The 17241-nt window shown below is 39.7% G+C and overlaps 1 protein-coding gene across 1 annotated transcript in view; it reads left to right on the top strand.

Annotated features, from left to right (window-relative positions):
- LRRIQ3 (leucine rich repeats and IQ motif containing 3) overlaps positions 1–17241 on the top strand; it is a gene marked incomplete at its 5' end in the record, with an annotated part of 83318 nt that overhangs the window by 13904 nt on the left and 52173 nt on the right. The window contains one exon of the mRNA XM_081086059.1: positions 4880–5036. Within this exon, the coding sequence (XP_080942185.1) occupies positions 4880–5036 (157 nt within the window). The remainder of the gene's footprint in view (positions 1–4879; positions 5037–17241) is intronic.

Raw genomic sequence — 17241 nt, forward strand, 5'->3', positions numbered from 1 at the left:
GCATTTTTTATATATACTATTAATCCTCTGCTAGTTTGTAAATGGGTGTGAATTATCAAATAATACTCAACATAGTAATGTCAAAATGTATATGATGCAGGAAATTATTAGCCTCATTTCAAATTATTCACATTAAAGACTTTCTTTATAAGAATTTTATAAGGTACTTTACATGATTTCATAATATAAAAGCATTAGAGGCAACTTTTCAGTAGTACATCTATTATTTGGATGGTAATTGACTGTTACATGCAGTGTATGTTTTGAGTCCTTATTTTGGAATTATGAAAAGGAATTATAATAGTCTATTATTTTTTATAGTAAATTATGTAATTTTGAATGCTGATTTTGTTCAACAGTGACTACATTATTTATATATAATAAAGATTAATTCCTACCTTATAAAATAGGCATATCAAAATAGAAGTAGCACACATTTTTTTCAAAGTAAATCCTATTTTAAATGATAAATTTAGATCAACATTCCTGTGAAAATATTTGAGTAAGGTGAATTTGCCAGATATAAATGATTTAAAATAAAATCTATCTTTGCATATGGTTTGAATCGTTAATCATAATCTGTAAAGACAAGGTACATATTCAATCCAGGGTTATCTAAAATTTGCAGCTTTAACATTAACATAGTTTAATACTCTCTTGGAACACAGATGTGCTTTCCTTTACTATTTACTAAACAAAAATATTTTGTTAAAGTACTATTAAATGACTGAAAATATTTTATGATTGTGTAAGCAACTTAATAATCTTACCTAATAATAGACAAACATGCAAATTGACCATCCCGCTGCTACGCTCACCAGCCAATCTGATGAGTATGCAAATTAAACCAACAAAGATAGTGTTTAATTTGCATACATAGGCACCCAGTGGGCTGGGTCCTGGGAATATCATCGGCACCCAGGTCACTTCAAGGTAGGCCCCGTGTGGACCTTGAGCAGCCTAGGAAGGGCCTGAGCCAGGGGGCTCCTGGGCAGGGCAGAAGAGCCAAGGGGGCCCCTTCCCAGACCTAACACCTTAGCCAGAGGCGTTAGGCTTGGGCAGGGGCGGAGCCAGCAATCACAGGGAGCAGGGGGTCCCCTGCCCAGGCCTAACGCCTCAGCCAGAGGCGTTAGGCCTGGGCAGGGGCCAAGCTGGCGATCAGTGTGAACTACAGAGGACACACCTTTTCTAACCACTCATTGGTTAAGCTCCCTGTATGCCACTGGTAATATTCTTAGTAACTTGGGTAATTAGAATCCAAAAAGGTGATCTAGGGTTTTTCACCACACTCCTGGAGAAAAAAAGGAAGGTCCTCTGCTGGAGGACTAAGGAATGTCATATCCTGCCTTAGCCAGTTTGGCTCAGTGGATAGAGCCTTGGCCTGCCCACTGCAGGGTCTGGGTTCAATTCTGACCAAGGGCATGTACCTAGGTTGAAGGCTTCTCCCTGGCCTGGGCCCAGGTCAGGGCTCATTCAGGAGGCAACCAATCAAAGTGTTTCTCTCACTTGGATGTTTCTCTCTGTCTTTCCCTTTCTCTTCCACAATCTCTAAATATCAATGGAAACATATCCTCAGGTGAGGATAAAAAAGAAAGAAATGTCATATCCTATGAAAGACACATCTTGAAAATGCCTAAAGAAAGTTGTCATTTTTTCATGGTGAAGGGACTGGAGTCCGTGTTGCTGAAAACACCTTGGTGGCTGCGGTGACTGGCAGTGGCTGGGGCTGGTGCCTTCCCTGATCAGCCCAGTCACCTCCCACAAAGGGAGGCTAGACTGCAGCTTAGGCCCGCTCTCCAAGGGGAGCAGGGAATAGGCTTAAGCCGTCAGTAGGACATCCCCTGAGGGATCCCAGTATGTGAGAGGGAGCAGGCTGGGCTGAGGGACCACCCCCCCCAGTGCATGAATTTCGTGCACTGTGCCCCTAGTTTAACATAAATAAAATAAATTATCTGGTCTTATATCTTTCTGAGTTTAATAATGCCTCTACTTAAGTTTTCAGAATTAGACTGAATCATTTATTTTTTTAAGTTTACACATAATAATTTTAATTTTACTAACACTTTACAAAATGTTTTGATTTTTTTTGAAACCCAGAATAAAAAATAGGCTTAGATCTTACTCTTTTTAGAAACTAGTTTTCCATTTTTGAAGTGGTACGAGAAGCAGAATATTTTTATGATTGTTTTCTTTCAAAATGAGTGAGCTTCTACATGGATACACAAACAAGCTTTATTACCATCTTCTTGTCCTCATTAGATTCATTAGCAAACTGATGGCTTACAGAGGTGAATAGACTCATTCTAACCTTGTGTAGTTCTTCCTGCACTTGGGCCAGAGCAGCACATCCATAAACAGAATTCAGGAAATGCAATAATAGTCTTGTTGCCTGGGTACCTTGCCCTGATGATTCAAGCTATCATAGCAGGATCAGTCCTGTCTGCCTTCTCTTTCAGATGAGGACAATTCTGACTCTCTTAAGCCTTTGTTGCCATTCCAGAAACAACTCTCCTTTAGAAATATATAGTTCAAAACAAATCATATGCAACACATGGCACTTAAATGTAAGCTACTCTAACAGCAACCTTTGTATCTGTGACCTATACGTTTTGACTACCTACTTCAGAAGACAGTTTATTAAACAAAATCAGAAAGTCTCATTATAATGAATCCTTTTCTTGGAGTAGACTGGATGTAGATGTAATTAACTTTGCTTATGAAATGTCAGAGAATACTTTTAGGAGATCATGCTGGAACTGAAGCTTTAATAATTGGATCTGATTATCGCATTTAGTAGAATAACTAAGAACTAGTCATTTTTCTTTTGCTCTTTTCAAAATTTCCTTTCTTTGTTTTTGGATTTTAATAGTTTTACTATGAGGTGTCTGAATGTGGATCTTTGCACTCATTCATTTTATAATTTGTTGAGCCCTTAGATTTATAGATTAATGTTTTCTTTAGATTCCAGACAGTTTTAGACATTAGTTCTAATATATATTTTTATTTTCTTCTCTCTTCTTTTATTATTCCTATGTTGGTGGACCTAATGATACTGCAAATTTCTTTGTGGGTCTAGTCACTTGTCTTCAATATTTTTTCTCTCTGTCAGCATAATTTTTATCAATGTTTTCAAGATTTCTGATTTTTTTCTACCAATTAAAATCTGCTGTTGAACTAGTTGAGCAAACATTTTCAGTTATTATACTTTTTAATCACAGAATTTTCATTTGGTTCTTTCTTAGTAATTTCTGTGTCTTTATTGATAATCTGTATTTGAGAAGACATCATTGTTATACCTCTCTTTACTTAAGGTTTATTTCCTTTAAGCATATTTTTAATAACTGCTTTGAAGCCTTTATCTGTTTTGTCTGTCATCTGTTCCCTTTCAAAAGCAGTTTCAAAGGCCTGCTCTTTTTATCTGTCTAGTTTACACTTTTGTCTTTCTTTGCCTGTCATAGTTTTTTTTTGTTGTTGAAAACTGGACATTTTAGATAGTATATTGCAACAACTCTGGAGACTGATCTCTTCACCCAGGACTCGTTTTTGCTTGTTAATTTATTTAATGACTAGGTGGACTATTTTAGTGACGTCTATTTCCCCCTCATTGAGCAGCCTGTGATACTGCTCCTTAGCGTACGCACCCTTGGCCAGGCGCAGTCGCCCTTGTGGTGATAGTGGTTGTAGCAGGGCTCTCTTTGACTATCTCTTTCTCTGATTTCTCTGTTAAGCTGTTTGAAACCTTTGATATCACAACTGTTATTAGCCTCCACTAATTGCCAGCTGATTTCTCTATGGTTTTCAACAATATTTTGAGAAATGTCTCCATAGCCTGACCCTTTAAAAAAGTAACTTGAAAAATATCTTAGAAAATCTAATCTAGGCAAGAGTAGCTAAGAGGTCTTGGGCTTTCCTCCTCTTCTCAGCCCTCACTTGTAGGGCGGAAGCTCTCACCCAGCTGCAACCGGTAGAAAATAGTAGAGCTCTGATCTCCAGTGTTCTCAGCAAGTCGAGAACAAGCATAATTATATTGTACATAGTTAAGAGAACTGTAAGCCATCTTGAAGTTGACCAAAGAGAACCAGGAGAAAAGACAGCTAAGAAGAGCTCTTCAGGATCAGAGAAAAACTTTTGCGAAAGGCTGAAAGTTTTATAACATTCAAAAACTTCACTACTAAGTGTGATATTAGTTAATCCATTTATCAGGTAATATTTCAAATATATTGGGTTACGTAAAACATAATATTAAATGAGCTTCACTTATTTCTTTCAACCTTTTTTAAGTGGGACTTATAGAAAATTTAAAATTATTTTGTGGCTTACATTATATTCTGTTGAACACAACTACTCTACAGTAATTTCCCTAGGTGGAAATAAAAATAACTTCTTCGCTGGAAAGGAAAAATAAAGATAGGTTACCTTATATTTTTCTAGATAATTTAGTCATGTTCTTTCTGCCATACTATATAATAGAGCTAATATTCTAATTAGACTGGACAGTGGAACGACCTTCTGGAGGACCTTTCAGAATGATCAGTGGGTGGGGGGTGAGGCTGCAAGGCAGCAGGGGCTGTGAGGGCCGAGTCAGCCATGGCTGTGAGGGCCTGCTCTTGCACAAATTTCATGCATCGGGCCTCTAGTTATATTATAAAATGCAGAGTCAGATATAAGTATAGAATTGTTTGTGGATTCAAATCACCACAGATTTCTCATCACTCATCACATGATGAATATTGACAGACAAATTTTAGTGCCTAAGTAGTATAATAAATAAATATTACATTAAATTTACCACCATGTTTTCTAAGATGTGTTTTCCGTCTCTCTCTTTTTTTTTTTGGGTCAAAATACTAAATGACTACTTTCCCCCTTTATTATTCAGCCACTATTTTTCATATAAAAAACCTCAAGAAAAATTTATTAGTGAATGTAAAACAAAATGGGCTTACAAACACAAAAGATATGAAGATATGATTTTTAAGGATTTCATTATTAAGCCTGAAACAAATATAACAGGAAAGCTTGCACGAAAGAAACATGTAAGTCGAATTAATTACTTTTTTTGAAATATTTTTATTTAAGATACTATAATTATAATTTTTGTAACATTTTAAGGAAAAATATATTGTATCATAATGTTAATGTTCTACTTGTGATTTTCTTGATGTGAAAAAAGTCATATAATAATGTAGTACAAATATAATTTTGTGATATGTTAATTACTCATCACAACCATTTTATAATTTATGCTTTGTGTATATATATTTTTTTTCTCTTGTGAATTATAAGTAGATATCAATAGTAGTATAAAATTACTTCTTAGTAGTTTAGAACATTAATATTTAGTTTATTAAAGGCTGATAATTCCACATATGGCATAATATTAATTCACTATTTGATGCTAAATTATGTACTGCTTTGAGGACACAGTGGAAATAAAAAGAAACATACTTATTGAGTGCCTGTTGTGTACCAGGCACTGCACTAGATATTTTGCATGTAATATGTAATTTATTTGCCACAACACTGTAAGTTAGGTATTCTTATCTCATTTTTATAAACAGGTAAACTAAGTCAGAGGAGTTAGTTAATTTACCAAGCTACACAGTTAAGTAACATTGCTGGGACTTATCTTCAGGTCTTCTGACACCAGAGTTCATGCTTTTTGTTTTGACTTGGACATTAGGTAATGGTAGAAATGAAGACGATATTGTAGTATAATTAACAAAAATGAACTTTTTATTATTTGTAAAGCACTGTGTTTGTGATAAACATTTTTGTATGTGGACTTTTCCTGAGTAGCCTGAGGTACAAATATTTCTATTATACTAACATTATCAGGAGGGTCTACAAAAAGGTCCAGACTGCCATTAGTTTGATTGCAATGTAATTGAGGACATGTGTTCTAAATATAGCACAGAGATATCCTCAAGCCCTTAAATCTCACAAATTATTCATTGAAAACTTAGTTTTATAAGGCAAAAGTATTCTACTCAAAACTTTTTCCTCATGAGCATTCAGTGCCAACTATATTAATTTACTCCAGATGATAATATGCTTTATTAAACTATAAAGTTAATGTGAAATGTCTTTTGGGCCTCTATGTAGAATATAAATTTACCGATTTTAGGCATGACACTTGCTTTTTATATGCTTTAAACAGAGGAGCCTTTTACTGAATAATGTAACCAATTTGGATATGCTGATAACCAATTTGGATGGATAGATAGATAGATAGATAGATAGATAGATAGATACTAGAGGCCCAATGCATGAAGATTCATGCAAGAATAAGCCTTCCTTCCCCTGGCTGCCAGCACTGGCATTCCTCTAGCACCCAGGACCCGGGCTGCTTTGCTCTGGCCGCAGCCAGGCACCTGAGATCTAGGCTGCTTTGCTTCAACTGCCACCGCCACCCACCGGGGGCATGCTCCAAGTCGCACCGTGGCCACTCGGAGCACACTCCCACCCCTGGTGTGTGTCCGCTGGGGCTGGGGGCGGCATGCAACGCCCTTCTGCCCATCAGCGCATACAGCTTCTTCTGAGCTGGTCATGACCATTATGGTGTCCTTGCCTAATTTGCATATTACCTCTTTATATCCTATCTAATAAAAGAGAAACATGGTAATTGCGTACTACCGCTACCTTTCCCATTGGCTACTCAGGGCGATATGCAAATTAACTGCCAGCCAAGATGGCACCGGCAGCCAGGCAGGTTGAAACTAACATGAGGCTTGCTTGCTTCAGTGACGGAGGAAACCAACATTCCCCATCTGCCTTGCCGGCCTCTGAGCCTGCAGTTTAAGAAACATTGTAACAAATATAGAAGCTAAAAAAAAACCCCATAAACCTGCTTTTAGCAAGCCCGGGATCTCAGAGCTGGAGTTGATACAGAGTTTTGATTATAGAACCAAAACAAACCAGATACCTGATTTCAGCAGCGGAGGCCTCAGAGCTGGAGCCTCAGAGCTAAAGCTGGCCCAGAATAAAAAAAGAAAAAAGAAAAAAAGGAGCGGTTGGGAGCTTCAGTCGGCCTGAAAACAGACCTCAGCCCCTCACCCAGACTGGCCAGGCACCCCAGTGGGGACCCCCACCCATAAGGGTGTGTGACCAGCTGCAAACAGCCATCATCCCCTCACCCAGGCTGGCCAGGCACCCCAGTGGGGACCCCCACCCTGATCCAGGACACCCTTCAGGGCAAACCAGCCAGCCCCACCCATGCACCAGGCCTCTATCCTATATAGTAAAAGGGTAATATGCCCCCCAGCACCAGGATCAGCATGACAGGGGGCAGCACCCAAACCTCCTGAAGGCCCTGCGGCTCTGTTTGTGACAGGGGAAGGCGCCCCAACCCCCTGATCAGCCCTGCTCTGTGCCTGATGGGGGGAGCTCCCCAACCCCCTGATCGCCCTGCAGCTGAGTGTGTGACAGGGTGCGGTGCCTCAACCGCCTGATCGGCCCTGCTCTGTGTGTGACAGGGTGTGGCGCCCCAGCCACCCCCCCCCCCCACGGGCCCTGCTCTGTGTGTGATGGGGTAGAGCCATAACCTCCCCATTGGCCCTGCCCTGAGTATGAGAGTGGCGGCGCACCAACCCCCTGATCAGCCCTGCTCTGTGGGTGATAGAGGGCGGCGCCCCAACTCCCTGATCTGCCCTGCTCTGTGTGTGACAGGGGGCGGTGCCCAAAATCCCATATCGGCACTACTCTGTGAGTGACGGGGTAGCTTCTCAACCCCCTGATGGGCCCTGCTCTGTGCGTGACAGGGGGGAGCTCCCCAACCCCCCTGATGGGCCCTGCTCTGTGCGTGACAGGGTAAGGAGCCCCAACCCCCCTGATGGGCCCTGCTCTGTGCATGACAGGGAGGAGCTCCCCAACCCCCCTGATGGGCCCTGCTCTGTGCGTGACAGTGGGGAGCTCCCCAACCTCCTGATCGACCCTGCTCTGTGCGTGACATGGTAAGGAGCCCCAACCCCCCTGATGGGCCCTGCTCTGTGCGTGACAGGGGGGAGCTCCCCAACCCCCTGATGGGCCCTGCTCTGTGCGTGACAGGGGGGAGCTCCCCAACCCCCCTGATGGGCCCTGCTCTGTGCGTGACAGGGGCAGCGCCCCAACCCCCTGATTGGCCCTGCTCTGTCCGTGACAGGGTACGGAGCCCTAACCCCCCTGATGGGCCCTGCTCTGTGCGTGACAGGGGGCAGTGCCCCAACCCCTGGATTGGCCCGGCTCTGTGCGTGACAGGGGGTGGCGCCGCAACCTCCCCATCAACCCTGCCTTGAGTGTGACAGGGGGTGGTGCCCGAACCCCCCAATCGGCCCTACCCTGAGCATGACTGAGGGTGGCATCGCAACCTCCCAATCCGCCCTGCTCTGTGCATGACAGGGGGAGGCGCCCCAACTCCCTAATCGGCCCTGCTCTGAGCCCGACCAGGGGCTGCACCTAGGGATTGGGCCTGCCCTCTGCCACCCGGGAGCAGGCCTAAGCCAGTAGGTTGTTATCTCCCGAGGGGTCCCAGACGGCGAGAGGGCACAGGCCAGGTTGAGGGACCCCCCCTTCCCCCCGAGTGCACAAATTTTTGTGCACCGGGCCTCTAGCATAGATATATTAGTGTGTGTATACATACATTATATATATATATACACACACATATATATATATATTTAGGAATACTCATATACAGAGATATATATATCCATATACACATATCCATTATTTATATATCCATATACATAGATCTAGGTTATGTTATGGCAAGTGACTATTATGGGCATCAATAGGAGTAAAATATTCATATTACAAAGGTTATTGTATATAATATCTATGTAGTTATATAGAATATATCATATATCGGGATTTAGAAGTGTTTTGAATGTTATGAATATTAATTGCTTTGAGAAATTTCTAAAGTTCATTGGTGTTATTGATGCTAACCACATCATTATTAATGTCATTTTTATTAACAACTATTTATTTATATTTTATAAATATATATATTGTTCTATGCTTTTTCATTGTGTGTAGCTATCATTCATAGAACATTATAGAACTTATCTTCAGCTCAATTTCTTAAAGTAATTGAAATGAATTTTAATTACAAGATTCATTTCTGAATATTTTGTATAAAATTGTTGTTCCATCTTCTGCTGGATTTATTTGTACTCTCCTCTTTAGCTCACTTAGTTATTCTTTCACTGTTTTTACTGCTCATATATCTAGTCTTTAGTGACTTGGAGCTTGGTTTATTAAAAACTATAGTGAGACAATTGATACCCTACAGTGCTTAAGAGAACCTAGGATCCAAGAACATTGGGTTAGGGAGTAGGTAAAAGGGAGGAGGTGAGAAAGTATTGCCATTTAACATTAGGAGTTCATTTTACAAAAAGATGGCCTTATCAAAGTAATGAAAAAGGATTAGTCAAGAACTGAATTCAAGTTTTAGTATTTAGTAAAAGTGATCAATGGCTGAATCTGCTTCTATTTTGGGATGAAGGGTTGTATCTAAAGGGTTTACAACTTCATATATATCTATATATCTATATATCTATATATCTATATCCCTAATATGCAAATAGACTAACTGCAGAACCGAACAACCGGTCGCTATGATGTGTGCTGACCACCAGGGGGTGCATGTGGAACATGGTGGGCATTGGCCACAGCGGGATGATGGAGCAGTTGAGCGGAGGGGCCAAACCAAGGTGGGGCGCCAGTCGCTGTCATGGGAAGAGCCTTTGATGGATACTGAAAATTCTTTGCTTCTGCGTGCCATGGTCCCACTGGGCGCTTGCTCCCGCTGCCAGCACCAGAGCTGCCACTCGCAACCATTGCTGGTGCCTGGCACTGGCCTCGATTGCCCCTCAAGGCTTCTTCACCTCCCCCTGCTCCTGAGGGGGAATTGGGGCCGGCAGCCATCACTCAGACCTGCTGCCAGTGATGGCCTTGCTCGCACCCACTGCTGGTGCCGGAGCCGCCGCTCACACCCACTGCCAGTGCCCAGCGCCAGCCAGTTCCAATCGGCACCCTCAGTGGGTGCGAGTTGTGGCAATCACCCCCTGCTCCTGAGGGGTGATTGGGGCAGCAGCAGCCTCTCGCACCCACTGATGGTGTCAGCCCCAATTGCTCCACGCCTTCAGTGGGTGCGAGCAGGGCCAGTACCTTCAGCGTGTGGGAGCAGCGGTGGCAGGAGCAGGGCTGCCAGCAGATAGGGGACTAGGGGAAGTGGCAGGAGGGGCTGGGTGGGGGCACAGAGGAGGGCCGAGACCTGCCTGTGCCCACTGCAGCCTCGCAGCCCACAGTTCCTTTCAAGGTGCATGAATTCGTGCACTGGGCCCTTAGTATTCATGGAAAGAGCCAGAGGAGTGAGTTCAAGTTGCACTCATGCAATAAATGTTGTGCTTCAAAGCCAGAAGTTCACAGAAACACCAGAGTTCATGGTGAAAGAATAAACTTTAAATGAGATACAAAACCAAAAGTCAGGAGCCAAGAGGAAGGAATCTGTGAAAAACTTGGTCAGAATGAATGGGAGACATTAAGGATCTGAAATAATCACTAGAAACATTTTTTTAAATATTAGAATTATGGTGATAATATGGCTGCCATAATTCTATATTTTAGGGAAACTTGTATATTATTATAATGGCTTTCAGGAAAATCTAGAAACTAAATCTAGATTATTATTGATTTTGCTGGGACACCCAAGATTATTTGAAATCTGCTTTGGCATAGTCAACCCTTTTCCTCAAAGGATACCAAGGAAAAGATATGTACAAGGAATAATAGCAAACAAAGCAGTTACTAACTGGGGTTTTGGCGTAAAATTTCATTGCAATTTTTTAGTAGTCTGGGCTAGACTATGAGATATTCTTTTTTATCTATTCTTTGTTAGCTCGAATAGTCTCTTTTTATTATTTCCTAAATTGCAACCATGAATTTTATAAGGGATATTTTATGAGAAAAAGTCACACCCATTGGAGCAAAAATGAAAGAGATTCAGAGGGGGAAGCAATTTGCCATATATTTATCTCTGAGGCAGCTTAGTCGTTCCCTTTCCCCCCACCCACACCCTCTTATCTGATGCTTCCTTAAGCTGGTTTAGTCATATTTTGTTAGGAAGGAAAAGAGAGCATGAAAGAGGTAAGAGAGAGTGCTGGTCAGGAACCATCACATCCTTTGTCTTGACACTGCTGGAGAGAGTGCATATGTTCTCCCTAGTCATCAGCAAAATGAGGAAAGGGATCAATAGAGCAATCCAATCCTATTTCTGTGGAAGGGATCTCTTACTTGGTACCACTTCTAACACACTGAGTGTTTACATCTTGCATTTCTTTATGGCATTTCATAGTTCCTGGAAACACCAGATATAATCTAATATGGCAGTTACCTATACTAAAGTAAGACTTGCTTTAGAACTGTTGATTTGGTTTAATTCTAGAATATTTTATTGATTTTTTTCCTTCCAAAGATTCATTTTTCTCATTACTAAAATCTTGTCATTTTTTTTGTAAAAAAAATAATTTTTTCTCAAATATAATTCTCCTGTGAACCCTTTCCATTAATTATTACTAAATATATTTTTCCTGAAGGTTTATAGATTTATTTTTTAAACCTGATGAACTTTTGGTCTTTTACTATATTATAATTTTTGATAAAGGTTCAAAAATATAACTAACTTTTAAATTATAATACTTATGCATGGAAAATACATGAGAGTATTGTTATCAAGATTTTTATAGTGCTATTTAAGTGTCAGAATGCTAGGTAATTATTCCTTTTTTTCTGATAGTTTTTTCTTTTTTTCTAATCAGAAATCATGTTTTATTTACATAATAAAACAAAGATATTTCATTGTGGATAAAAAGATTATACCTGCATTATTTATAACATAAATATGGAAATATTGCTTTCAGGAACCTCTATTTTGTATCATAGTTCACATAATCAGTTCTCTTTTTTAGAAGCCCAATGTACAAAATTCTTGCAAGGGGTTTGGCCCCCATTGCCACAGCTTCGTCTTGACGGTCGTCCAGTCTAATTAGCATATTACCCTTTTATTATTATAGATAAATATTATTTTTTTAGAGTACTTTCAGGTTCATAGCAAAATTAGTGGAAAGACAGAGTTCCCATGCATTCCCTGTCCCACACATGCACAATCTTCCCTGCAGTGATGCATTTGCTATAATCTATGAACCTATATTAACCCATCATTATCTCCAAAAGTCCATAGTTTACATTAGGGTTTACTCTTGACTTGTATAGTCTATGAGTGTGACAAATATGTAATGACATGTATCTCCCATTAGAGAGTATCATACAGAATAGATTTATTGCCTTAAAAATCCTCTGTGCTCTTCATATTCATTCCCCCCACCCCCTAACTCTTAGCAACCAATAATTCTTTTACTGTTTTTTATAGATTTTCCTTTTCCAGAATGTCATATAGTTGGAATCATATAGTTTGTAGCCTTTCAGATTGACATCTTTCACTAGTAATATGTACTTAAGTTTCCTCCATGCCCTAGTATGGCTTAGTAGCTCATTATTTTTTAGCACTAAATTGTATTTCATTGCTACTGTTACAGGCACCTCTCACTGACACCAGAGAGGTGTTACCAGACGGGACAGCCCCCTGAGTCAGTGAAAGAGGGCTGTCCCCAACCTCTATCCTTGTCTTCTCATATAAATAAATTTATATGAGACCCTGACTGCCTTGGGAAAAGCCAATTTATTAAAGCAATTAAACATGCACCTTTATTGCAAAAGCAAAGCAAGCAAACTTATATATCTGGCTCGTGAAGCGCAGACGGGTTCTCAGGTAATCTGAAGATCAAGTTGGGTGGGGGTCAGAGGCATCACCCTCCTGTCCATAGACTTCAGAATTCCTCTGACTATTTTGGTATGGGATTAATTCTCCAGGTTCCTTTTTCACTTTGTTGTGGCTTTTCAGAATTCATGAAAAGTACCTGGCAACTTTATCTTGCCAATCCTTGAGACTGCTGGATTCTCTGCTTAAGGAGTAAAACGACCTTTTTTTCCCTTTCCCCTTTCCACCTGCCTTCCTGCATTCGCTCATGAGGGAGGTTTTTTAACCATTTGCTCTGTGGCCTTGGCTGAGGAAGATAATAGGTTTGTTAGTTACAAGCGGGCTATAAATTGCCCGCACCGTTTGGCCTTGTTTTAACTGTTCTGTCTCAGTTTCCCTATTCCTCCTGCCCTGAAATCCTGTAACAGTCTGCTCCTGCAAGGTCAACATCCTTGCAGTTTGGAGCTCAACCCTGCTCAGCCCTGCACTTATGTCTGTGCTTTCTTCTTCTTCCCCCGCTTACCCAGTCTGCCTAACCCTGTTTCTAACTCCTCTCAGTACTACAGTTTATTTATTCATCTACCTATTGTAGGATATCTTGCTTACTTCCATGTTTTGGCAATTATGAACAAAGTTGCTGTACATATCCTTGTGAAGGGTTTTGTGTGGACATAACATTTTTTATTTGGGGGCGGGTATAGACAAGGGAACATGAATGCTGGATCATATGGTAAGAGCATGTATGTTTGTTTGTTTAAATACAAAAATGTCTTCTAAAGTTGCTGTACCATTTTGCATTCCCCCCAGTAATGGATGGAAGTTTCTATTCCTCCATATCTTCACTGGCACTTGGTGTTGTCAGTGTTGTGGATTTTGGTGAGTCTAAGAGGTGTGTAATAGTATCTTATTGATGCTTTAATTTGCAATTCCCCCATGACATATTTTTATATGTGTATCTTCTTTGGTGAAGTTTAGTTTTCTTTTGACTATAGAAAAATGAGATGATTTATCACATTGTCTATGTGAGTAGCAGAGGAAAGAGAAAGATTCTCCTTACTCAGGGCCCCTGCATTGCACAGGGCACCAATGCGTTTACATCGCATCTATGTGGAAGTCATTCCCTGGAGTTGTGCAGAGCACAGCTTGCACGGCAGTGCCAGGTGGCCCTAATTTTCTAAATCCAAGTACCTAATCATATTTGAAGCGGTGTTTTTTTTTTACCTACTTTAAGTTCAGGTAAATATGGAGGAAGGGGAAAGAATAATCAGCTCCATTTGCAAACCACAAAATATTGAATCTACTTTTGCCCTCTTTAATTTAACAGTAAATGATACTAAGGTTGATTGAGAACATTGACCTTATATCAGACTCAGGAGATGTGGAATGAGTCACCTCATTTTATTATGAATTGTTAAAAAGAAAATTATGGATAAATACTTTAAATTTTTTAAATTTTATTGTTTTGTGAAGTGAGAGTCCTTCCTTATACTGGAAACAGACCTTTATTATCAATGAGCTTTTGGGATGTTGTTTTAGCTTATATAATTCTAAGAAAGAGGCTTTGTAACGAAGTGCTTATCTCTTCTCTAAAAATTGCCGTTTGTTGTTCTCTGACAGTCATTTTGGGGCCCCATCACCAATGCAGTTCATTTCAGATGGGTATTTTTTTAAATACGTAGACTGTTCATAGCACTGTTACAAACTCTAAGGCAGTGGTTCTCAACCTTGGCTGCACATTAGAATCACCTGGGAATCTTTTTAAAATCCTGATTTCTGGGCCTGATCCTCCGGAAATTCTGTTTCTTTGTTATGGGGTGGGGCCACAACATTAATAACAAAGAAACAGAATTTCTGGAGGATGAGGCCCAGAAATCAGAATTTTAAAATGATTCCCAGGAGATTCTAATGTGCAGCCAAGGTTGAGAACCACTGCTCTAAGGCCTTAAAAAAAATTGAAGTCAAGCAAGTTCTATGCTGAACCTTGCAGGGGCAGGGAAAGCACTGAAAAACGTTCACTGGGTAGGGACTGATTATATAAAGTGTGGAATTGCAAGGAGTATACAAATTCAAATTCAGATTAGTCTGTTTTCTACCTCTAAAGGGGCTCATGAAAGAAATTGGAGTTATCCTGAATATTAAGACTTTTGGCAAGTAGTGGCTTTTAATGTCAGGTAGAAGTATGAGATACTTACCAGAAGAGTTTATAAGGGCAAATACTAGGGCTACCAGAGCTAAGGATAATTTAATTTGTATTTAATTCAGCCCTTTTTAGCGATCCTTAGAAGCAATAATGATGGCTTAGAACTACAGCTGTTGCTTAATGACCTCAGCAATGCAAAAAGAGCTAAACTTAGCCATTTAATAAAGTTTTACAGGTATTTATTATGTGCTTTCTAGGTTTCAGGCCATATGCTCCTCACTGACAGGAAAAATAAAATAGAGACTGTTTCCTTTAATAAAAGATTTTGCTGAGGCTAAATGGAGAAGACGTGGAGCTCGTTGAATAAACCTAGGACAGAAGCAGACAAGGATAGTATTAGTTACCATTTATAGATGCTCAGATGCAAGGAATGCAGTTAGCTGACAACTCCAACTGTTACTTTTTTTAGGGTCCACCTCTGCTGTCAAGCTGAGGTCACACTATTCTCTAAGCACCCTCCCTCAATTCCTGAGTAAGGCAGAGTTACAAGGACCTGGCCACTTCTGCTCAGTGTGGGACTCGCAGATAGACAGACTTTGCTTCAGGGTTGGTGGTTGGTTGGCAGAAACTTTGACTCTCCCTGCTTACTCTTATTCCTCCATTTTCCTATAACGTGTGTACTTCCCAAATAAACCTTTTGTGCACTTAACTATGTTTTGATATCTCCTTCCTGGAAAAACCAACCTGGGACACCATTTATTATGCTTAGCTCCATAGGTGTGGAGAAGATGGATTTGAAACCAAGCAATTGTAGAATTAGTTTTGAAAAGAAGGGAGATGTAGATTAATACATACTCTTAGATACAAAACTGTGGGGTTGTCAAGGTCAAATGAGAGATCACTAGAAAAAGAACATTGAGTAGAGGATTTACATAATAACATAACACATCTGGAAAGATAAAGGGTTAGGAAGTGTAATGTGCTTATAATAATACTCCACAAATACTTTATGCTTTGAGGTGAATTAAATTAAATTACTTAAAACTCAGATGTAGAAATTGGGAGTTACAGGAGGGATATAAATTTTGCTATATGTTAATTATATTGCCATCTTTTTAACATTTTTCTATATAATATTCTTCTTGTGTCTATTTAATCAAATACAATATCTTTTTTTGGTTAATCCTCACCCAAGGATATTTTTCCCATTGCTTTTTAGAGAGAGTGGCAGGCACTGAGGGAGGCAGCAGGAGGAGGGGGAGAGAGAGAGAGAGAGAGAGAGAGAGAGAGAGAGAGAGGCAGAGAAAGAGAGAGACATGTAAGAGACACACATTGGTTGATTGCCTCCCACATGCTCCCAACCAGAACATTGTTTTATATCACTGATAGACCATGTGTTATAGTGTACATTTCATGGCCTTTCTCATCACAAAATGCGCTTCACCTGTATACTTTTAGGCAATAGATATATACTTACATATGTTTATACATATACTCTAATTTCAGTGCTCTTTTTACTTCAGCATACTATGAGCAAATCAAGAGTGAGTGGAATATTTTATTCTTTAGGAATTTCTGGTTTAGCTGAGGTAATAGAATAATGACCAATATATCTATATATGTAAGCACCATATGTGCAGTCAAACATACAAATAATTGAATGTCAAAAAATAAAAGATCAAAAGTAAAATTAAAAGTACACACACACACACACAAAACAACAACAAAAAACCCCCACAACAACACACAAAACAAAACAAAACAAAAAGCTTCTTGACCAAAGCTATGAAGATGAGAATTAGCCTGGTACATGTATAAGTGGGAAAGACATTATCCTAACTATACTAAGAGATTTGTGAGAGGAATTGTGGAAACTGAAGTTGGATAGGGCTGTTAATGGACATATTAATTTTCACTTGAGGGTTTAAATTATTATTTGATATGAAAAAGTATGCATTTAATATAATGCATTTATGCATATTATATTATTTAGAATTAAGTTACATTTGTTATTCAAACTTTTGTATAAGATGGTGGAGAACCAGATGTTAGGATGATTATTTAATTGTTTTAAATATAATATAAAAGAGAGAGTAAAGTGTGGAATCTTACATCCATTAGCCTGAAGTTTTCCAGGTAGTGAAATATTATGGACAGATGACAAGAGAATGTAGGAAGGTTTCCAGAGTCTAGATGAATGATAATAATAGAGGCTATAGATTTCAGTATTTTATGGGCCTCTTAAAATTTTGTTTCAGTTTACCTTTTCAATGTTTTTTTTCTTAATATTTTATAAACAATACAC

This window comes from Myotis nattereri (assembly GCF_964212035.1).
Source record: "Myotis nattereri genome assembly, chromosome: 3".
NCBI lineage: Eukaryota > Metazoa > Chordata > Mammalia > Chiroptera > Vespertilionidae > Myotis > Myotis nattereri.